The 23,461-nt window shown below is 55.1% G+C and overlaps 1 protein-coding gene across 3 annotated transcripts in view; it reads left to right on the top strand.

Annotated features, from left to right (window-relative positions):
• LOC140385830 (metallophosphoesterase 1-like) overlaps nucleotides 1-23,461 on the top strand; it is a 145,709-nt gene that overhangs the window by 57,756 nt on the left and 64,492 nt on the right. For all 3 annotated transcript variants that reach the window (XM_072468398.1, XM_072468396.1, XM_072468397.1), the window contains exon 4: nucleotides 13,136-13,216. In XM_072468398.1, coding sequence (XP_072324499.1) covers nucleotides 13,136-13,216 — 81 coding nt within the window. The remainder of the gene's footprint in view (nucleotides 1-13,135; nucleotides 13,217-23,461) is intronic.

The following is a 23,461-nucleotide window of genomic DNA, read 5'->3' as shown; positions in this document are numbered from 1 at the left end:
GCTGCGGAGAATGTCACGGGTCTGCGCAAGGCAGCCGATTTTCGGCCTGCCGATATTCTCCCTTCCGGATGGGCCGAAGTCCCGTCGACGTGATGACCGTTCACGTCGACGTGAATCAAACCTCCTTTTCATCGGCGTGACCCGGTGCTCCAGGCTCACGCCGACCAGCGAGGAGGTGAGTGACGGCCTGGGGGGTTTGGCTCTGCGCAGGAAATGGCGTGGCCGCAGACTGATTGCGTGAGGAGAGGTGTGTCTCGGCTTGTGTGTGTGTGCGGCGGGGGGGGGGGGCGGGGGTGGTTAGAGTAGGCTGGGCTCCGGGGGAGTGCCGGGAGGGGGTCCGTGCCGGGGTGGAGGTTGGGGGGGGGGGGTGTCCGTGCCGGGGTGGAGGTTGGGGGTTGGGGGGGGGTCCGTGCTGGGGTGGAGGTTGGGGGGGGGGTCCGTGCTGGGGTGGTGGTTGGGGGGGGGTCCGTGCCGTGCCGGGGTGGAGGTTGGGGGGGGGTCCGTGCTGGGGTGGAGGTTGGGGGGGGTCCGTGCTGGGGTGGAGGTTGGGGGGGGGGGTCCGTGCCGTGCCGGGGTGGAGGTTGGGGGGGGGGTCCGTGCTGGGGTGGAAGTTGGGGGGGTCCGTGCCGTGCCGGGGTGGAGGTTGGGGGTTGGAGGGGGTCCGTGCCGGGGTGGAGGTTGGGGGGGGGGTCCGTGCTGGGGTGGAGGTTGGGGGTTGGGGGGGTCCGTGCTGGGGTGGAGGTTGGGGGGGGGGGGTCCGTGCCGTGCCGGGGTGGAGGTTGTGGGGGGGGTCCGTGCCGTGCCGGGGTGGAGGTTGTGGGTTGGGGGGGGGGGGTCCGTGCTGGGGTGGAGGTTGGGGGGGGGTCCGTGCTGGGGTGGAGGTTGGGGGGATCCGTGCCGTGCCGGGGTGGAGGTTGGGGGGGGTGGTCCGTGCTGGGGTGGAGGTTGGGGGTTGGGGGGGGTCTGTGCTGGGGTGGAGGTTGGGGAGGGGTCCGTGCCGTGCCGGGGTGGAGGTTGGGGGGGGGTCCGTGCCGTGCCGGTGTGGAGGTTGGGGGTTGGGGGGGGGTCCGTGCTGGGGTGGAGGTTGGGGGGGGTCCGTGCTGGGGTAGAGGTTGGGGGGGGTCCGTGCCGTGCCGGGGTGGAGGTTGGGGGGGGGTCCGTGCTGGGGTGGAGGTTGGGGGGGTCCGTGCCGTGCCGGGGTGGAGGTTGGGGGTTGGGGGGGGTCCGTGCCGGGGTGAGGTTGGGGGGGGGTCCGTGCTGGGGTGGAGGTTGGGGGGGGTCCGTGCCGTGCCGGGGTGGAGGTTGGGGGGGTGGTCCGTGCCGTGCCGGGGTGGAGGTTGGGGGTTGGGGGGGGTCCGTGCTTGGGTGGAGGTTGGGGGGGGGGTCCGTGCTGGGGTGGAGGTTGGGGGGGTCCGTGCCGTGCCGGGGTGGAGGTTGTGGGTTGGGGGGGGGGTCCGTGCTGGGGTGGAGGTTGGGGGGGGTCCGTGCTGGGGTGGAGGTTGGGGGGATCCGTGCCGTGCCGGGGTGGAGGTTGGGGGGGGGGGTCCGTGCTGGGGTGTAGGTTGGGGGTTGGGGGGGTCCGTGCTGGGGTGGAGGTTGGAGAGGGGCCGTGCCGTGCCGGGGTGGAGGTTGGGGGGGGTCCGTGCTGGGGTGGAGGTTGGGGGGGGGTCCGTGCTGGGGTGGAGGTTGGGGGGGTCCGTGCCGTGCCGGGGTGGAGGTTGGGGGTTGGGGGGGGTCCGTGCCGGGGTGAGGTTGGGGGGGTGTCCGTGCTGGGGTGGAGGTTGGGGGGGGTCCGTGCCGTGCCGGGGTGGAGGTTGGGGGGGGTTCCGTGCCGTGCCGGGGTGGAGGTTGGGGGTTGGGGGGGGTCCGTGCTGGGGTGGAGGTTGGGGGGGGGGTCCGTGCTGGGGTGGAGGTTGGGGGGGGTCCGTGCCGTGCCGGGGTGGAGGTTGGGGGGGTCCGTGCTGGGGTGGAGGTTGGGGGGGATCCGTGCTGTGCCGGGGTGGAGGTTGGGGGTTGGGGGGGGTCCGTGCCGGGGTGGAGGTTGGGTGGGTGTCCGTGCTGGGGTGGAGGTTGGGGATTGGGGGGGGGTCCGTGCTGGGGTGGAGGTTGGGGGGGGTCCATGCCATGCCGGTGTGGAGGTTGGGGGGGTCCGTGCTGGGGTGAAGGTTGGGGGGGGTCCGTGCCGTGCCGGGGTGGAGGTTGGGGGGGGTCCGTGCCGGGGTGGAGGTTGGGGGGTGGGCCCGTGCTGGGGTGGTGGTTGGGGGGGGGTCCGTGCCGTGCTGGGATGGAGGTTGGGGGTTGGGGGGGGTCCGTGCTGGGGTGGAGGTTGGTGGGGGGTCCGTGCCGTGCCGGGGTGGAGGTTGGGGGGGGGTCCGTGCCGTGCCGGGGTGAAGGTTGGGGGTTGGTTGGGGGGGTCCGTGCTGGGGTGGAGGTTGGGGGGGGTCCGTGCCGTGCCGGGATGGAGGTTGGGGGTTGGGGGGGGTCCGTGCCGGGGTGAGGTTGGGGGTTGGGGCGGGTCCGTGCTGGGGTGGATTTTGGGGGGGGTCCGTGCCGTGCCGGGGTGGAGGTTGTGGGGGGGTCCGTGCCGTGCCGGGGTGGAGGTTGGGGGGGGGTCCGTGCCGTGCCGGTGTGGAAGTTGGGGGTTGGGGGGGGCGTCCGTGCTGGGGTGGAGGTTGGGGGGGGGTCCGTGCTGGGGTGGAGGTTGGGGGATTCCGTGCTGGGGTGGAGGTTGGGGGGGTCCGTGCCGTGCCGGGGTGGAGGTTGGGGGTTGGGGGGGGTCCGTGCCGGGGTGAGGTTGGGGGGGGGGTCCGTGCTGGGGTGGAGGTTGGGGGGGTCTGTGCCGTGCCGGGGTGGAGGTTGGGGGTTGGGGGGGGGTCCGTGCTGGGGTGGAGGTTGGGGGGGGGGTCCGTGCTGGGGTGGAGGTTGGGGGGGGGGGTGTCCGTGCTGGGGTGTAGGTTGGGGGTTGGGGGGGGTCCGTGCTGGGGTGGAGGTTGGGGAGGGGCCGTGCCGTGCCGGGGTGGAGGTTGGGGGGGGGTCCGTGCCGTGCCGGTGTGGAGGTTGGGGGTTGGGGGGGGGGTCCGTGCTGGGGTGGAGGTTGGGGGGGGGCCGTGCTGGGGTGGAGGTTGGGGGGGTCCGTGCCGTGCCGGGGTGGAGGTTGGGGGTTGGGGGGGGTCCGTGCCGGGGTGAGGTTGGGGGGGGGTCCGTGCTGGGGTGGAGGTTGGGGGGGGTCCGTGCCGTGCCGGGGTGGAGGTTGGGTGGGTCCGTGCTGGGGTGGAGGTTGGGGGGGGATCCGTGCTGTGCCGGGGTGGAGGTTGGGGGTTGGGGGGGGTCCGTGCCGGGGTGGAGGTTGGGTGGGTGTCCGTGCTGGGGTGAAGGTTGGGGGGGGTCCGTGCCGTGCCGGGGTGGAGGTTGGGGGTTGGGGGGGTCCGTGCCGGGGTGGAGGTTGGGGGGTGGGCCCGTGCTGGGGTGGTGGTTGGGGGGGGTCCGTGCCGTGCTGGGATGGAGGTTGGGGGTTGGGGGGGGTCCGTGCTGGGGTGGAGGTTGGTGGGGGGTCCGTGCCGTGCCGGGGTGGAGGTTGGGGGGGGTCCGTGCCGTGCCGGGGTGGAGGTTGGGGGGGGGTCCGTGCCATGCCGGGGTGAAGGTTGGGGGTTGGGGGGGGTTCGTGCTGGGGTGGAGGTTGGGGTGGGGGGTCCGTGCTGGGGTGGAGGTTGGGGGGGTCCGTGCCATGCCGGGATGGAGGTTGGGGGTTGGGGGGGGTCCGTGCCGGGGTGAGGTTGGGGGTTGGGGGGGGGTCCGTGCTGGGGTGGAGTTTGGGGGGGGTCCTTGCCGTGCCGGGGTGGAGGTTGTGGGGGGGTCCGTGCCGTGCCGGGGTGGAGGTTGGGGGTTGGGGGGGGGTCCGTGCTGGGGTGGAGGTTGGGGGGGGGGGGGTCCGTGCTGGGGTGGAAGTTGGGGGGGGGTCCGTGCTGGGGTGGAGGTTGGGGGGGGGTCCGTGCCGTGCCGGGGTGAAGGTTGGAGGTTGGGGGGGGACCGTGCCGAGGAGGGGGATGGGAGGGCAAGTGAGTTGTTCCACCTGGCCAGGTGCCAGCCTCCAACAGTTGGACCCATGCGGTCCATGCCACCTGGCTGGGGGGAGGAGGGGATATGGGCAATGATGACATGTCGTCGTTCCCCTCCCCCCCACCAGGCCGTCATGTTTTCAGATCATCCAGCGATGTTGGCCGCCGTGGTGGCAGCCGCTCATGTCTATGTTGCCCTGGATGAGGAGGAGGAGGAGGAGGAGGAGGAGCGTGCCAGAGAGGCGGCGCAGGCTGCCGCAGAGGGGCAGGCGGCAGCCGCCCAGGCTGGAGGGACGCCTGACCGACAGGACGAGGAGGGGGAGGAGGACGTCGCGGCCCCACGGCAACGGAGGCACCCGAGGGCGCCCCGTGTGTACCGGCCCCAGCAGTCATACCAGGACCTCACGGACCGGGAATGCAGGAGGAGACTCCGGCTGAGCCGGGAAACCGTGGCACACATCTGCCACCTGCTGGCACACCTGTCACCGCGTGGCACTGGCGGGGGACACCCTCTCCCCGTGTCCGTCAAGGTTACGGTGGACCTGAACATTTATGCAACGGGGTCATTCCAGGCACCGAGTGGGGACCTGTCCGGCATATCGCAGACATCGGTGCACCGGTGCATCCGGGCAGTGACAGATGCCCTATATGCCATGGCGCACCGCTACATCCGCTTCCCCGTGGACCGGGCCAGCCAAGATGCCCGGGCCGTGGCTTCTCTGCCGTGGCCGGGTTCCCCATGGTCCAGGGCGCGATCGATGGGATGCACGTCGCCGTGCGGCCACCTGCAGCTAACAGGGCCGTGTTCACTAATAGGAAGAGGACCTATTCGATGAACGTACAGGTGGTCTGCGACCACCTCATGATGATCCTGCACATCTGCGCCCGTCACCCAGGCAGTGTACACGACTCATTCGTGCTGTCGCGGTCATCCATCCCCGGCATGTACGAGGGACGCCATCCCCGGCTGAGGGGCTGGTTGCTGGGCGACAGGGGCTACCCATTGCGATCGTGGCTGATGACGCCTATACGGAGGCCACGCAATGAGGCGGAGAACCGCTACAATGATGCCCATGTAGCGACAAGGGGAGTGATCGAGAGGTGCTTTGGCGTGCTGAAGATGCGTTTCAGGTGCCTGGACCTCTCTGGGGGCGCCCTCCAGTATCGGTCAGATAGGGTCGGCCGCATCATTGTGGTGTGCTGCGTCCTGCACAACATAGCCCAGCGGAGGGGCGATGTGCCGCAGGCAGAGGAGGGCGGAGTGGAGGAGCAGCAGGACGAGGCCCAGTCCTCCCCAGATGAGGGGGATGGGGGCAATGGTCAGGGCAGACGCGGTAGACACAGGCGGGTGGCTGTCCACCGTTACCGGCTGGCCCAGCGGGCACGGGACAGACTGATAGACGCCCGCTTCACTGACTAGATGGGCGTGGGAATCGGGTTGTATGGCCACAGACCGCACCCCATGGCAACAGCCGACCACCCACACCCCCCACCCATCCACCCACCCAGCACCCTCACCACCCTCCCCAACCCCACCCACCCCACCCGCATGCACACCACCATTGGCCATTGCCGATCCACCGGCGGCACAACGGGCCGGGCTCACACAGTTGCGGGTGGACGCGTGTCTATCGCAGGCCATGGAGGATGATGACAACCCGCCCTGCGATGAGCTCCTGGCTCTACATCGTTGGACTATGTCTGACCCATGGCCACAGTACCACCATCCACCCGGACCATCCCTGCATGCGGCTGTGACACTGCAGCGCACGGTCCCGTCCTCTGCCCAGGGGATGTTGATGGCGGCCCAGGGGGAAGGGGGCAGACTCACCTGGGGCTGAGGTAAGACCACCCCTCACACACACACTTGCGCTCAACGTACATGACACCCCCGCACACTTTGGACAGAGCACAAAGGCAGCTTCGGTAGGTGTAACATTGACTTTAATAACCAAAGGAGTTCATGCACGTGCCCTAGCCCCTAAAACTCATCTGTGCCCTGCACCCGTGCCAACTTACTCAGTGTCTAATTGTTTGGCCTTACGGGCCCTTTGACTACGTCTACGTGGTTCCCCAGACGGTACAGCAGAACTGGAGGTGGACTCCTGTGATTCCTGCCCTCTGACACTGGATCCCTTTGGCGGCCGTTTCCTGGGGCGTCCTGGCCTAGATGGGCCAGGCTGCGGCCCGGGCGACTGGGGTGGCGAGCTGTCAGCCTGTCCTGCCCGTTGCCCACCCGATGCACCTGGGACAGAAGGGGGGGAGTCCGAGGTGTCGCAGTGTACCGGGACCTCCCCTACAGAGGGAGCCGGGACGGACCACACCACCTCCTCCTCCCTCGGGGTGCCCGATGGCCCCCAGGCCTCTACATGGGTGGGGGATGCGAACGGACTGGCCATCCGATGCCCCCCCGACATCTGGCGCTGCCAGTCCTGGAGGCCCGTGCTGGTATCGACAGGGGTCTGCAGGTTTGCAGCCATGGAGCCCAGGGGGTTGGCAAACCCTGTCTGTGACAGTGCGACACCGGCTCGCACATGGCCACTGGCGCCGATGCCCTCAGCGATGGCCTGCAGAGACTGGGCCATGGCCTGCTGAGACTGGGCCATGGCCTGCAGAGACTGGGCTATGGCGTTGAGCGCCTCTGCCATCTGGCGCTGGCACTGGCTCATGGCCTCCTGTGAGAGGGCAGCCATTTCCTGGGCCACAGACACCGCCTGCACGGAAGGCCCCAGGCCTCGCAAACTGTTCCCCATGTCTGACACCGTCGCACCCATTGCCTCCACCGCGGACGCCAACCGTGCGGTGTCAGCCTGGGTGGCACGCATGACCGGCACCACTTCCAGCTCCTGGACGCGGGTGGACTCCTCCACCTGCGACCGCAGCCGCCGCAAGCCGCCCGTCACCCTCTTCGCTCGTCTCCGGGTCGGTGGTTGCATCGGATCTATGTGTGGGTGTGGTAACTGCAGGAACCCGGGATCCATCTGGGCGGCAGATGTTCTCTTGGGCTGGGCTGCCCTCCGACCGCCCGGTCCCTCTGCTGCTCCTACCTCCACCTGCTGTACCGGGACGGCTGTGTTGTGCGCACCAGTGAGTGTACCAGACGCCTCATCACTAAAGTGCCCAACCGTGGTGAGTGTTTCTGCGATGGTGGAGGGTGTTGGTGACAGCAGTGGCGTTGTGTCGTGCTCTTCGTCCCACTCTGAGTCCATGGCACTTTGGGGTGGGGGTTCGTCTCCACCCATCCACTCTGAGTCACTGTCCGGTATTTTGTCTTCCTGGGTAGTGCTGTCCCGGGTAGGGGTGTCCTGGGTAGTGGTGTCCTGGGTAGTGGTGTCCTGGGTAGTGGTGTCCTGGCTCGGATGTGACGGGGGCCTGTGGCTGCCCCCCTCGTCGCTGGGTGGTCGCTCCCGCACGTGACGGGGGTGTCGTCTCCCTGTTGCTCCAGGTCTCTCCGTCTCCCGTGGTGTGCGAGGGGCACCCTGCGGGCGTCGCATGCTGGAGGGTGCGGGTCTCTCCGTCTCCTGTGGTCTCCGAGGGGCATCCTGCGGGCGTCGCATGCTGGAGGGTGCGGGTCTCTCCATCTCCCGTGGTCTCCGAGGGGCATCCTGCGGGCGTCGCATGCTGGAGGGTGCGGGTCTCTCCGTCTCCTGTGGTCTCCGAGGGGCATCCTGTGGGCGTCGCATGCTGGAGGGTGCGGGTCTCTCCGTCTCCTGTGGTCTCCGAGGGGCATCCTGCGGGCGGTCTGCATCTGCGGGGATGGGTGCCTGGACGTTTGGTCCTGCGATACACAATGAAGCATGCATGGTTAGACATCAGGCAGTGATCAGGTGATACGGGGGAGGGGGATATAGGGGAGGGGGGATATGGGGACGGGCTGTTGGTGGCTCACTCGCTAGTACGCCCCCGACCTCTGCATCAGCAACCTCCCGGTCCTCAGGTCCGCCAGCCAGTTCCAGGGCCCTTCCCTCGTGTACGGTCAGTGGCCTCTCATCAGCGGGGCCTCCTCCAGTCCTCACATGCTCCCTATTGTTGTGTGCGCGCTTCTCCTGTGGGGGGGGGGCAGGGGTAAAAGGCAACAGTGTTAGGCAGGTATATGAATGCACACCATCGGTTGCGCGTGCATTGCAGAGGTTAAGGTTAGGGCTGGATTCACTTGGGGATATGGGGGATATGGGGGAGGGGGGGATATGGGGGATATGGGGGAGGGGGGATATGGGGGATATGGGGGAGGGGGGATATGGGGAGGGGGGATATGGGGGAGGGGGGGATATGGGGGATATGGGGGATATGGGGAGGGGGGATATGGGGGAGGGGGGATATGGGGGATATGGGGGAGGGGGGATATGGGGGAGGGGGGAATATGGGGGATATGGGGGAGGGGGGATATGGGGGAGGGGGGGATATGGGGGAGGGGGGATATGGGGGAGGGGGGAAATGGGGGAGGGGGATATGGGGATATGGGGGAGGGGGGATATGGGGGATATGGGAGAGGGGGGATATGGGGGATATGGGGGAGGGGGATATGGGGAGGGGGGATATGGGGAAGGGGGGATATGGGGAGGGGGGGATATGGGGGAGGCTCACCCTGCCTGCTCTGACGAGGTTGTTCACCTTCTTGTGGCACTGGGTGCCTGTCCGTGGTGTTAGGGCCACAGCGGTGACGGCCTCTGCCACTTCCCTCCACAGACGCCGGCTGTGGCGTGGGGCAACTCTGCGGCCGTGCCCGGGATACAGGGCGTCCCTCCTCTGCTCCACCGCGTCCAGGAGCGCCTCCACATCGCGTGACTCGAACCTCGGGGCTGAGCGGCGGCCAGCCATCCAGTCGGGTGTTCCGGTCGGGTGTTCCGGTCGGGTGGGGGGGAGCAGCGCGGCCTTATGAGCCGTCACGCCGTGCAGCGCGTATGACGCTGCATGGCGTGAACCACTGCGCAAGCGCGGATCCCGTTACGTCGCTGCTAGCCCATTTCGGGCCGGAGACTATCGACCCATTTTTCCGACGTGACGCAAGTCGGATTTGCGCCGTTTTTTGCGTCGATCGGCGGACTTTCCGCCGATAACGGAGAATTTCGCCCCATGTCTCTGCTATGTGATCACCCTACAGCAGATTTTAAAACCTTATGGTATTTGTGTACATTGGGATCTTTGGACATTTCCACTGGAGTTGAGGGTGGGGATGGGAAAGCAATGTTTTGGGTCCTGTTCCCCACCCAACAGGTTGAGGCATGTTCTTATAGCGGAGAACTAAAGATTAGCCTGGATTCAATGATGTCATCCAGCAGCATAATACTATTTTGCAGATCAATTCACAGAACGTTAGAGCACAGTTATTGTCTTGAGATATGCATGAGAAACTAATTGACCCCGCAGGTCTGCACTGCTATTTCTCTCCACGTATGCCACTCAGTCAGGGGTGGCTAATTGTTTTGATTTGTGTGCTGCAGAATGTACACCATGGAGTCTTGGGAGGCATGAAAGTAGTTAAGCCTCATTAACTTATATTACTGATATTAACAGATCCAATTCAGATTAATCCACCAGTGAGTAATCCTACTGAAAGCTCCGAAACCTCAAACTGGACAAACAAGGAAACAAATTGTAGAATTGAACTGCCAGGTCTCTGTCGGCCGGCATGCCCCTTCATGTAGCTGACATGTTGCAGTGCCCTGACCGGGTCCAAAGATGTGCAGGTTAGGTGGATTGGCCATGCTAAATTGCCCTTAGTGTCCAAAAAAGATGGGGTGGGGTGACTGGGTTACGGGGGTGGGGTGGAGGTGTGGATTTGGGTTGGGTGCTCTTTCCAAGGGCCGGTGCAGACTCGATGGGCTGAATGGCCTCCTTCTGCACTGTAAATTCTATGATTCTCTGACCCTCTGCCCCTCTGCATTGCCTGTTCATCCCCTTTCAAATCCTTCTTTTACATAAAAACATACATAGAAATTAGAAGCAGGCGGAGGCCATTCGGCCCTTCGAGCCTGCTCCGCCATTCATTATGATCATGGCTGATCATCATATTCAACACCCTGATCCCGAAAAGGTTTATCCCTTACTCTCAAACTATGACCTCGAGTTCTGGAGTCCCCCACCATCAGGAACATTCTTTCTTAACCTACCGTGTCTAATCCTGTTAGAATTTTGTAACTTTCTATGAGATCCCCTCTCACTCTTCCTAATTCCAATGAACCTCCTGCCTGCATCGGAAAAAGACTCATTTATTCCAACTTTTTGCTTCCTGTCTGCAAACCAGCTTTCTATCCATCTCAAGACATTAGCCGTAATCCCATGGGCTTTAACTTTACATATTGATCTGCTACGTGAGACCTTGTTGAAAGCCTTCTGAAAGTGTCAGACATGACCTCCCCTTGACGAAGCATGGCTAATCCCCTAACCTGCACATCTTTGGCCTGTGGGAGGAAACCGGAGCACCCGGAGGAAACCCACTCAGACACAGGGAGAACGTGCAGACTCCGCACAGACATTGACCCAAGCCGGGAATCGAACCTGGGGACTCTGGAGCTGTGAAGCAACTGTGCTACCCACTATGCTGCCATGCTGCCCACATGATGTGCAATCTGGGGGGACACCTAGAAGGAGTGGGTGGCCGGGGAAGTAAAGAGATTAAGGGCCACTATGTTGGCATGGGTGTAGTTGTACATAGTCAGGAGGAAGGGAACACCCAATGTAAAAACGCCCTGTTAAGCACGTTAAGCACATCATCCCCGCTGCTGCACCAAGTTGTGGAGCACGCAGCAGGCCACCACGATCCGCGAGAATCTCTGGGGGCTCTATTGCAAAGCTCCATCAGAGCGGTCCAGACAGCTAAACCATATCTCCAGCAGCCAGATGCACCGCTCGATAACGCTCCTGGTTTCTGAGTGGGCTTCATTATAACGGTTCTCCACCTATATGTGGGGCCACACACAGGTGGCAATAGCCATGACCTCAGTGAGTAAGCCTGGTCACCCACCAGCCAACCCCTCAACCTGGGGAGCCCCTCGAATGTGCCGCGAACCTCAGAGTGTGGCAGGATGTATATGTCGGGCACGCTGCCTGGATAACGTGTACAGACGTGCATGTTGTGCTCTTTTGCCCACTCTTTCCCCTATCTTATCCTCTCTTTCCTTACCCTTTCTCCCAATTGCTTCCCCCTTCCCCCCTTTTTCCTGTTTTACCTCTCTCCCACTCATGTCCCCCCTCCCCCCACATCTACATCTGTCACAGCTTACCCTCTGATTTCAGTTTCTCTGCTGTTTGGTGTTTCACACCATTTATTCTCTCTGGGTACTGCCATTAGGACTCTTTCCCCTTGGTTTCTGTGGCTATGACTCATCTTTCATTCTCTCTCCCTACTGTATAAATATCTCCCACTTTCTATGCTTTTTAGCTTTGACAAAGGGTCACCTGGGCTTTCCAGCGAGAGTGACAGCATTCAACAGTGTAAATAGATAGGAGCCTGAAAGTTACATGTAAAGAGTGAGTTGTTAGTCATTCACAGCTGCATTTGGAACTTCAACCACAGCATCCCGATGCCGAGAGGGGCTCCCGAGTACAAACTCTTGCCGCCATATTGATCCCCATTACCCCCAGGTCACCAAATACCCCATCAGCAAGCTGGAATAAAATTGGAAAGGTACTTGCCTCCTTACCCCCCCCCGAAGGCCATGGCGCCAGAAACCCGTTTTTAAATACTTGCACCAAATCACACCCGTGAGACTCCCAGCTTGTGTGTATGTGTGTGTGTGTTTTGTGGGGCGGGGGGGAGGGCAGCCTGAGGATTCAGGATAAACCATTTCGGACAGAGATAAGGAGACACTTCTTCACACAAAGAGTGGTGTGCCTGTGGAATTCATTACCACAGGAAGTAGTTGATGCTAAAACTTTGAATATGTTTAAGAGGCGGCTGGATGTAGCGCTTGTGGAGAATGGGATCAAAGGCTATGGGGAGAAAGCAGGATTAGGCTATTGAGTTGGATGATCAGGCATGATCGTGATGAATGGCGGAGCAGGCTTGAAGGGCCAAAAGGCCTCTTCCTGCTCCTATCTTCTATGTACCTATGTATCTATGTATCATGTGTAGGAGGTGAATCAGGCTTCCAGCATGACAGGAACCCGGGTATGGCCGGTGTCGCTGGCCTGGAGAATTGTGACAGGTCCGGCGCCCGGCGTGGATCCTAGGTTTGGGCTGACGTCCTGATGGCGAATCCTGCTTCCAGTGGACATCACTGGTGAATCCATATACACCTGCCCCACATATTTACACATACACACTCCTGTCCTGCTCACAACCTAAGTCATTGCGAGTGGGAGGCCAGCTGATTCCCTGCACCCAGCAGCTCCGCCAACTGAGGAATGCTGAGGCCAATTATAACGGCCATAGTAATGTGCTGGCTGAGATCCGTGACTGGCAGTGAGCAGGGGCGAGTCTGGGATCCTGCTCTCTCTGACTCACTCGGGTATTCATGTGTACTCCCTGGAATGAAGCAGAGAATCATCGTGCGATGCAGCACAGGTGAAGACCATCGGGCCCATCACGCCCATGTTGCCTCATTGAAAGAGCTATCCAATCATCACAATCCTTTATCTACGTCTGTGATGCAGCAACAATTCGGGTCATCTTCATTTGCTAAGGAGAGTAATTTTTCAAAGTGGGAACTCTTTGGGGAATTAAAAGAAAGCATTTTTGAACACCCAACCTTTTAATCAATGAGAACCAAAATAACTTGATTGTGGTATTTTGAATAAATGTGGAAAGTGCGCAGAGTCCCTGCCTCCTCCGATGCCAGGATATAGAAACTTGCTGATGAAAAAAGTTGAATAGTAGAGCATTGTTGACTTTACTGACCCAGTATTTGAGAAATATGGATTATTAATAGCGTGTGAGAGGTTCAGGACACTTTTAACAACAGCTGCCTTTGTTAATCTTGTACAATTTCATTGTAGTGTTAATGTAAGCCTACTTGTGACACTAATAAAGATTATTATATTATTATATTATTATTTATCTGTATTTTACTGTGTTAGACATATTCACAAAATGTTTTTTTTAAAGTAAAACTGAACCAAGTATTATTGACTTTTAACAGGATGGATTTGTACAAACTGCAGCGGTTTGAGGAGGTGTTTAACTTCACTTCTGCAAAAGTGGTGACAAAGAAAGGAATAAAGTAAGGGAACACTAATTATTTTCACCAACTCGATACATTTAATGGTTTAACAAACAGTTGGTCGTCCAGAGGAATGCCAGGGCATGGGCTGGAGCAAGACGTTCCTAATGTGACTTCCCACACTTTGAAAAAAATAATGTTGGAGCAAGGCTGTGGCTTATTGCTAATTCTCGATAGTCCTGACAAACAGAGCCTGGAGATCCACTTATTGAATGTCAGGAATACCTTGCATCACCCGCCCTCCCCTCACCCATTGTATGAATCCTGGGGAAGCTACTGGTTAAGAAGCGTGTGGATGTCATGATACTACAGATAGGTGGTACCTCCTGCCCCATATAAAGGATGACTTTTTGTCAAAGCGAGAGATAACTGGAAATATGGTCAGATTGATACCGTTGGGGGGTGCGTGGGGCTGGACAGAGGGCCAGTGATAGATGTAGATTGACAAAGAGATCATGGACAGAAAGACAAAAGGAATGTAAATGATGATGATCATAGCTAAGAAGAGTGCTGATAGTGGCACGTAAAGAGATTAGAATGTGTTAACAGCAGAACAAATCATAGAATTTACAGTGCAGAAGGAGGCCATTTGGCCCATCAAGTATGCACCGGCCCTTGGAAAGAGCATCCTACCCAAGCCCACACCTCCACCCTATCCCTACATCTCCACCCTATTCCCCCCAACCCCACCTAACTTTTGTTTGGACACTAATGGCAATTTAGCATAGCCAATCCACCTAACCTGCACATCTTTGGACTGTGGGAGGAAACCGGAGCACCCGGAGGAAACCCACGCAGACACGGGGAGAGCATGCAGACTCCGCACAGACAGTGACCCAATCCGGGAACGAACCTGGGACCCTAGAGCTGCGAGGCAACTGTGCTAACTGTGCTACTTTGCTGCCCTGACAAAGGTGAACAGTGTGTCAAAGGACACCTAGAAACAGGGATCAGATGGCCCAAGTGGGGTGGCCTCATAAACTATGGTCCATGTATATCACCTCATTGCTTTCAGGGGATTTTCTCTCCTGGTTGGGGCACAGTCAACTACTGAACCATGCCAAGGACACATTCCAGCTGCTAGTTTCACGATTGGAAGCCGCAAGTTATTAGATCCAGAACTTCCATCCCTGCTGCTAATTACTTTTAATAGTTCATTAATGGTATTAGTATTCCTGCCTCATGTTTACATATTCTGAAGTATCTCCTGGGTCTGTTTGACATTAATGTTATTCAAGCTCATGTTGTAGCTATTCTTCTTTATTTTTTTGGTGACTCATTTAAGTTGGGATCCAATCAGCCAAGTTAATAGATAGATGGTAAATCGTACACAGTGAAACCTGGCTCTTCTCCTTCACCCAAACATGTTTTCGTACAACCTTATGGCACTTCCATTAAATTTCATTGATACCCTTCCTTTAACCAGGCATATCATCAAATATGTAATGAAGATTTGCTACACTTGTACCTCTAAAGGCCTCAAGTTGGACAAATGACAGGAATTCATTGATAATCTCTCCTTACACAGAGCTTGAGTTCCCTGGGCCCTGGGATACCCAGTATCATCATCTTCCTCTTGAGTTCTCTGCCCAAACGCAGGTTCTTGGTGAACACCTGTACTTGCCGAGCCACATCAAAGTGCCACGATTTTTACTATAGGTCGAGCAAGGAGATAGGTCCTGAATCTACCTCAGTCTCCCACAGTCCAAAGATGTGCAGGCTAGGTGAGGTGGATTGGCCATGATAAATTACCCCTTTGCGTCCAAAGGTGTTCAGATTAGTGTGCCTAGGTAGGGTGCTCTTTCAGAGACGGTGCAGACTCGATGGGCTGAATGGCTTCCTTCTGCACTGTGGAAACTGTAGAAATTCTATCCCATTCTCCACCTTCCATGTTCACTTGCCCGACCACTGATGCACAGTGGCAGCTGTGTATTCCAGCCGTAAGATGCACTGCAGCTACTCACCAAAGCTCCTTCGGCAGCATCTTCCAAAGCCGCAACCTCTACCACCAAGAAGGGCACGGGCAGCAGATGCATGGGATAACCAGCATCTTCAAGTACCCCTCCAAGCAACACACCATCCTGACGGTATTACTGCTCCTTCACAGTCACTGTATGAAGCTGGTGCTGGGAGGTATTTGGGTTTTTTCGAAAGGTGTTGGTGCTGGGCTGCTGAGGCAAGGCTGTGCCTGTAAAAGTCCAAGACTTGGGGGGGGGGGAGATGGCAGCATAGATTCCTCAGAACGGTAGGTTTTTAAAATAACAATGTCCTTTTCTGGCCATTCTACTGTCTCCAGGCAGCTCTTGATCTCAGGTTTGGAACTGTATGGACATTCTGAGCTAAAAATGGTGATACGGTATCGATGGTATAATTGGATGTTTGCATGTAAAATTAGCCCCCCCCCCCCATCTGGGCAGGTGTGATGATGATCGTCAGCAGAGTTAATATGGTCTGGATGGATCCCTCTTTACCACTGTAATCTCCACACTCTCAACTATCTCCACCATCCATGCCTGAGCTGTAGGGTTATAACCAACCTTCAAGTAAAGGGATCATAATAGACATCCTTGATTTCCAGTAACTAGCCAACAAAGGTGGAGAGCATCACTCCCATCATGATGGTACGGTGGCACAGTGGTTAGCACTGCTGCCTCACAGCACCAGGGACATCAGGTTCAATTCCAGGCTTGGGTGAGTGTGGAGTTTGCACATTCTCCTCGTGTCTGCGTGGGTTTCCTCCAGGTGCTCCGGTTTCCTCCCACCATCCAAAGATGTGTAAGTTAGATGGATTGGCCAGGCTAAATTGTGCCCTTAGTGTCCAAAAAGATGTGTAGGTTAGATTAAGGGGTTAATGGGATAGAGCAGGGGAATGAGCTTTTGTAAAGTACTCTTTCAGAGGGTCGATGCAGACCCGATGGGCTGAATGGCCTCCTTCGGCACTGTAGGGATTCTATGGATGATTACCCTCTCTTTAAAGGGCATAATAGATGTATTTTCTTACCATATTAAACCAACAAATGATTTTACTTACTTAAGAAGGTGAATGAAAAGAATACAATTGAATATATTTCAATACATCCCTAGAAATATAGAACAACAAAAACACAACTGGATTTTTCATTAGACGTGGACCTTTTAAATAGAAGCTCACTTACTGTAAATTCTCTCTAACTTTCCTCTCCCTGGTTAGGTAAATATTAACTTTGAAAGCAAATAGGTTTGGGCTTTGAAATGTTCACATGGACTATGTACAGATCTGTCTGTTCTGGCCATGTGTTTGTGCAACAAAGACTCCTCCAGCCAGGCGCCTGCACAGTGGGTTCCAGCTCACCAGTGGGTGCCAGCTGACCAGTGGGTTCATGCTGACCAGTGGCTTCCAGCTCACCAGTGGTTTCCAGCTGACCACTGGCTTCCAGCTCACCAGTGGCTTCCAGCTGACTAGTGGCCATATCCTCATCCCGAAAGGTCTCCGAGATAGCTGTTAATCAACGTTACTGCTTCAGGCTGGAACCTATCCATCAATGTGTAATGAAGTGGTTTGTGAACCTCACCACAAATCAATGAACCGCAGCCACAAATAACTTTGGATGATTACATTTGTGCAAACAGTCATTGATTAATACAGAATGAAGGCAATCTCTGTCAATGGTTTACCATGAAACATGACAGCTCTGACCAGTTAATAGAAGAAGATGAGAATATTGTTAACCTCCTCTCCAGTTACCTACTTTTTCTCTGTGTTCCTTTCAATTAGCCAGGTTTCTGCAGCCGTTTTGGAGGGAGAGTTTTATATTTCCACGACCAATTGTGTGGGCTAAATATTGTCCTCTGTCTTTTCCATTCTGAAGAGCACTCCAGTGTGAAGCTTTCCATTGAGAAATACCTTTCAATCCTGACTTAACTCATCCAATGCCAATTCTAAAAATATACGGTCAACATTTTTTACAATTCATTTACGGGATGTGGGTGTTGCTGGTTAGGCCAGCATTTATTGGCCATTTCTAGTTGTCCTTGAGACGGTGGTGGTGAGCTGCCTTCTTGAACCAATGAGGTGTAGGTACACCCACAGAGCTGGTAGGAGAGGAGTTCCAGGATTTTTATCCAGTGACAGTTGAAGGAACGGCGATATATTTCCAAGTCAGCATGGTGAGTGACTTGGAGGGGACTTTCCAAGTGTGGTGCAGTTCCCGTGTATCTGCTGATCTTGTCCTTCTAGGTGATCTTGGGTTTGGAAGGTGCTGTCTGAGGAACCTTGGTGAGTCCCTGCAGTGCATCTTGTAGATGGTACACACAGCTGCCACTGTTCGTCGGTGGTAGAGGAAGGGATAGCAATCAAGCGGGGCTGCTTTGTCCTGGGTGTTGTTGTTGGAGCTGCACTCATCCAGGGAAGTGGAGAGTATTCCAGCACACTCGTGACTTGTGCCTTGTAGATGAGAGGCTTTTGGGGGTCAGGAGATGAGTTACTCGACACAGGATTCCTAGCCTCTGTCCTGCTGTTGTAGCCATGGTATTAATATGGCTAGTCCAGTTCAGTTTCTCTGTTTTGAATTCATTTTTTACCTGATGTGGGCTTCACTGGCTAGACCAGCATTTGTTGCCCATCCCTAATTGCCTTCAGAGGGTGATGGTGAGCTGCCTTCTTGAACTGTTGTAGTCCATGTGGTATAGGTACACCCACTGTGCTGTTAGGGAGGGAGTTCCAGGATTTTGACAGTGAAAGAATAGCAATATATTTCCAAGTCAGAAAGATAAGTGTCTCTGAAGGGAACCACAAGGTGGTGATGTTCTCATCAGTGGTAACTCTCAGGATGCTGATAATGCCATTGAATGTCAAAGGGCGATGGTTAGATTCTCTCTTGTGAGAAATGGTTGTTCTGGTCGCCACATTACCAAAAGGATGTGGATGCTTTGGATAAGGTGCAGAGGAGGTTCACCAGGATGTTGCCTGGTATGGAGGGCGCTAGCTATGAAGAGAGGTTGAGTAGATTAAGATTATTTTCATTAGGAAGACGGAGATTGAGGGGGGACCTCATTGAGGTCTACAAAATCATGAGAGGTATAGACAGGGTGGATAGCAAGAAACTTTTTCCCAGAGTGGGGGACTCAATTACTAGGGGTCACGAGTTCAAGGTGAGAGGGGAAAAGTTTAAGGGAGATATGCGTGGAAAGTTCTTTACGCAGAGGGTGGTGGGTGCCTGGAACGCATTGCCGGTGGAGGTGGTAGAGGCGGGCACGATCGCGTCATTTAAGATGTACCTAGACAGACACATGAATGGGCAGGGAGCAGAGGGATACAGATCCTTAGAAAATAGGCAACAGTTTTAGTTAGAGGATCTGGATCGGCGCAGGCTTGGAGGGCCGAAGGGCCTGTTCCTGTGCTGTAATTTTTCTTTGTTCTTTGTTCTTTGTATGGTCATTACCTGCTGTTTGTGTGGCATGAATGTTATTTTTCCACTTGTCAGCCCAAGCCTGGATATTGTTCAGATCTTGGTGCATTTGGACATGGACTACTTCATTATCTGTAAGTCGTGAATGGTGCTGAACATTGTGCAGTCATCCGCAAACATTCCCACTTCTGACCAACATAGACAAATGATTTTGTAACACTGACCAGTGCATCGTTTTGATGGATGTGTGGCCAGTCCAATGCCTGATAATTGCAATGCTAACCTGGAGTGAAGCGTAAGCACAAATGCTTGGTGAATTTGGTAACCACGTCCCAGGGGCTGGTTTAGCACAGGGCTAAATAGCTGGCTTTTCCTGCAGTCTCACGGCGCCGAGGTCCCAGGTTCGATCCCGGCTCTGGGTCACTGTCCACGTGGAGTTTGCACATTCTCCCCGTGTTTGCGTGGGTTTCGTCCCCACAGCCCAAAGATGTGCAGGGTAGGTGGATTGAACACGCTAAATTGCCCCTTAATTGGAAAAAATTAATTGGGTACTCTAAATTTATTAAAAAATAAATAAATAAACAGCTGGCTTTTAAAGCAGACCAAGGCGGGCCAGCAGCACGGTTCAATTCCCGTACCAGCCTCCCCGAACAGGCGCCGGAATGTGGCGACTAGGGTCTTTTCACAGTAATTTCATTTGAAGCCTACTTGTGACAATAAGCGATTTTCATTTCATTTCATTTTTCATCCTTATGTTATAATGTTCCTGTGGGTGCCTTTACTGTAGAAGGTGAGTTCTGTCCTGTTGGTCACTGATCAGTTGAGGCAGGTGTCCTGGATGTGTTGAGACCGCAGCCCAAGAGTTCTCATACTTGAACCTTCTCCCTTTATCAAGGGATTGGGTATTTTAGAAGCAAATGTGTCCTGCAGAGAGAGAAACAAAGAGACTGATCATTTTCTCCTCAATTATCTATTTTTAAATTTAGAAGTATGCAAAAAGTCGAGCAGACATTGCAAATTAACCATGTTGGTAACTTTCAGCAAATAAAAACCTTTAAGTGGTTTATACTTTTAGCTTTATGAAAAAGTCTAGAGAAGAAAACAACAAAGATGTCTGAATTTCTGTTTTACAAAGTGCAAAAGTAAAATATTTTGAGGTGTTTTTAGTCAATTCAAATGGGCATGAACCCACAGCAGGATGTGTTGTAAAGATAGCTGGTATAGCAATGAAAGCAGGGGGGTACAATGGAAGATACCATGAGGCTGCGATGAAGGTTCTTTTGGGGGATAGAATAGAGCTGGATTCCGACAGACAGAGTGCTCACCAGTGACACCAGTGTCACTTCCTGATTGAAAGATTTGGAATGGGAATTACTACGGCAAAGGAGGGAGAATAGACTTACTATGTTCTATCAAATACTGGTGGATTCGACAGAAACAAGTACCTGGTGCCCTTGGGTAATGACAAAATAAGATAGTCATCCACATAAACTATAAACAACATTTCCTCCTTGGACAATCCCACAATGGAACAAGCTGCCAAAGGAAATAGTCACTATGTTATTCTCTGTCTGAATAAAGATTGTAGACTTCCAGTTAACACGAATACTTTATTCAGTAGGTTTGTTCTGTTTCCAGAGCTTAACTAGATATAATACAGTCAAGAGGTATGACCAGTGAAGCTAAGGTAAGCTGCCTATGCTGAGCTGTCTCTGTCTGCTGCTGCTCACCAGCCCTGTGCTTCTGAAAGAGGCAGATCCTACCTTGGGCTGGATCCTTTATACCTGTCTCTGATGCTCCCTCTAGTGATGCTGTGGCTGTTACATCTGTCTGCAGTCCCTGGTATATGTGCAGATGTATGTACAGATGTACAGATCACTACATCCCCCCCTTTTATTGGAGCCTCAAGAAAACTGTACATAACACGTGGTGAGAATATGCAAACCTGCACACTGTGAAAATGATAAAAGTAATACAGAAACAATTAACTGTTGTGAGTCCATCGTGAGAAATGTCCATATTCGTCTTGTGCGTGTGTTGAAGTGTCGTTACAAATCTAGCCGGTCGGGTGCCTTACAACTTCTGCTGGAGCGTCTTAACGGCGGTAGTAGGGATGATGGTTTGATGTCATCAAGAGAACTGTCTGGCGTTGTGTGGCGAGGAACGTCCTGTGGACAAATGGACTCAGTCAAGTCCAGTGTGGGAAATACTGGCGTTGTAGGTCGAATCTCTAATAGATCCCGACGGTTACCGTGAAAAAGTACTCCCACTGACGATTTAACAATGTAGGACTGCGGTGCCTCCTGCCTGATCATCGTGGCTGACTCAGACCATCCGCCTTCTGGGTCCCTGATTCTGATGGTGTCACCTATTGTCAGTGGCTTGAGTGGGATTGCATGTTGATCGTAGTATAGTTTTTGTTTGGAGCATGGTGCCCGCATGTCGTCGAGAACCGGTGCGTTGCCGGGGTCTTGGAATTTGCTTTGCCGGTAGGGTTGTCCGGATGTCTCTGCCGAAGAGCATTTGCGCTGGCGACAGTCCTGAGCTCAATGGGGTTGCTCGGTACGATAACAGAGCTAGGTTGATGTTGGAACGTGACTCGGCTGCTTTGCTGATGAGTCGTTCAATGATGTCGGCACCTTTTTCCCCTGTTCCATTTGATTGCGGGTTGCGATTCTGTATCGCATCAATGTCTGACCTCGACTTTTTCTTGTGTTTGTGGTATTGATTCTGTATGTCATCATTCGTGAAAGCTGTTTTGCTTGTTTGTTCTGGAGCAGAGTTGTGCCATGTTGTACAGGTCGTTGTTTTATTGTTGTTGTTTCTGTCATTTCTTTCTTTGTCGTTTTGTTGGCGTTCTTGTTGTTGTCGTTCTTGTTGTTCTTTTTGTCGCACTTGTTGATTCTGTTTTCGTTTTTATTCTTGTTCTTTTTCTTGTCGTGCTTGTTGTTTCTGGGATGCTTCTTGTTGCTTTTGTCGTTCTTGTTGCGCTGCATGTTGTTTTTGTTGTTGCTGTTCTTGTTCTTGTTTCAGCTGTGATTCTTGCGGTTTTTGTTGTTCTTGTTGCGCTCAATGAGTGTGCCATGTGGATGATTTGAGTCATTGTCACAGTTATTGGTGTCAGTGTCCTTTGTGGTCTCTGCTACATTGAGCGTATCTTCTTGAGAATTGTGAGAATGATTTGATGTTGCATTGATGTCGGTGACATCAGTCATTTGTGGTGGATTCGATTCCTCTTCTTTGCTTACTTGGTATTCCTCTTCTAGAGTCATTTCAGATTCACTTGAATCATTATTGATTTCTAAGGAGCTCCTCTTTTGGAGTCATTTCAGGTTCACTTGACTTATCATTGAGTTCTTGGTGCTCCTCTATTAGAGTCATTTCAGGTTCATTTGAATCATCTGTGATCTCTTTGTGCTCCTTTTCTGGAGTCAAAATCTTCAGGATTTCTATTGACGTGGTCTCTCTGGACTGATGGGTAGCCGTCCTCTGATTATTGAGTGCTTCTGTGCAGAAGAGCTGAGATATGTCAGTCTCGCTGTGATCCTGCACATCGTGTATGGGAATTGTGATTTCTTCGTCACTTGTCTCACATACAGTGGGTAGACATTCAGTGTCTTCTTCTGGTGACTCAAATAAGCTTGATAGATCTTCATGGTCTTGTACATGCATGGCGTTCGCTATGGAGTGTTTGCTTGCTTCCATTTTTGAGTCTGTCACTGAGCTGTCTGTGGAGGCTTGAGTCACTCTCTTTGTGGAGGCTTACGTCACTCTCTCTGTGGAGGCTTGCGTCACTCTCTTTGTGGAAGTTTCATCGCTCTCTTTGTGGAGTCTGTCATCGCTCTCTCTGTGGAGTTTGTCATCGCTCTCTGTGTGGAGTTTGTCATCGCTCTCTGTGTGGAGTCTGTCATCGCTCTCTCTGTGGAGTCCTTCATCGCTCTCTCTGTGGAGTTAGTCATCGCTCTCTCTGTGGAGTTTGTCATCGCTCTCTCTGTGGAGTCTGTCATCGCTCTCTCTGTGGAGTCTGTCATTGCTCTCTCTGTGGAGTCCTTCATCGCTCTCTCTCTGTGGAGTCTGTCATTGCTCTCTCTGTGGAGTCCTTCATCGCTCTCTCTGTGGAGTCTGTCATCGCTCTCGCTGTGGAGTCTGTCATCGCTCTCTCTGTGGAGTCCGTCATCGCTCTCTCTGTGGAGTCTGTCATCGCTCTCTCTGTGGAGTCTGTCATCGCTCTCTCTGTGTGGAGTTTGTCATCGCTCTCTCTCTGGAGTCTGTCATCGCTCTCTCTGTGGAGTCTGTCATCGCTCTCTCTCTGTGGAGTCTGTCATCGCTCTCTCTGTGGAGTTTGTCATCGCTCTCTCTGTGGAGTTTGGCATCGCTCTCGCTGTGGAGTTTGTCATCGCTCTCTGTGGAGTCTGTCATCGCTCTGTGTGGAGTCTGTCATCGCTCTCTCTGTGGAGTCTGTCATCGCTCTGTGTGGAGTCTGTCATCGCTCTCGCTGTGGAGTCTGTCATCGCTCTCTCCGTGGAGTCTGTCATCGCTCTGTGTGGAGTCTGTCATCGCTCTCTCTGTGGAGTCTGTCATCGCTCTCTCTCTGTGGAGTCTGTCATCGCTCTCTCTGTGGAGTTTGTCATCGCTCTCTCTGTGGAGTTTGGCATCGCTCTCGCTGTGGAGTTTGTCATCGCTCTCTGTGGAGTCTGTCATCGCTCTGTGTGGAGTCTGTCATCGCTCTCTCTGTGGAGTCTGTCATCGCTCTGTGTGGAGTCTGTCATCGCTCTCGCTGTGGAGTCTGTCATCGCTCTCTCCGTGGAGTCTGTCATCGCTCTGTGTGGAGTCTGTCATCGCTCTCGCTGTGGAGTTT

The sequence above is a fragment of the Scyliorhinus torazame genome, chromosome 11 (genome assembly GCF_047496885.1).
Source record: "Scyliorhinus torazame isolate Kashiwa2021f chromosome 11, sScyTor2.1, whole genome shotgun sequence".
Taxonomy (NCBI): Eukaryota; Metazoa; Chordata; class Chondrichthyes; order Carcharhiniformes; family Scyliorhinidae; genus Scyliorhinus; species Scyliorhinus torazame.
This window is presented reverse-complemented; position numbering and strand designations above follow the sequence as displayed.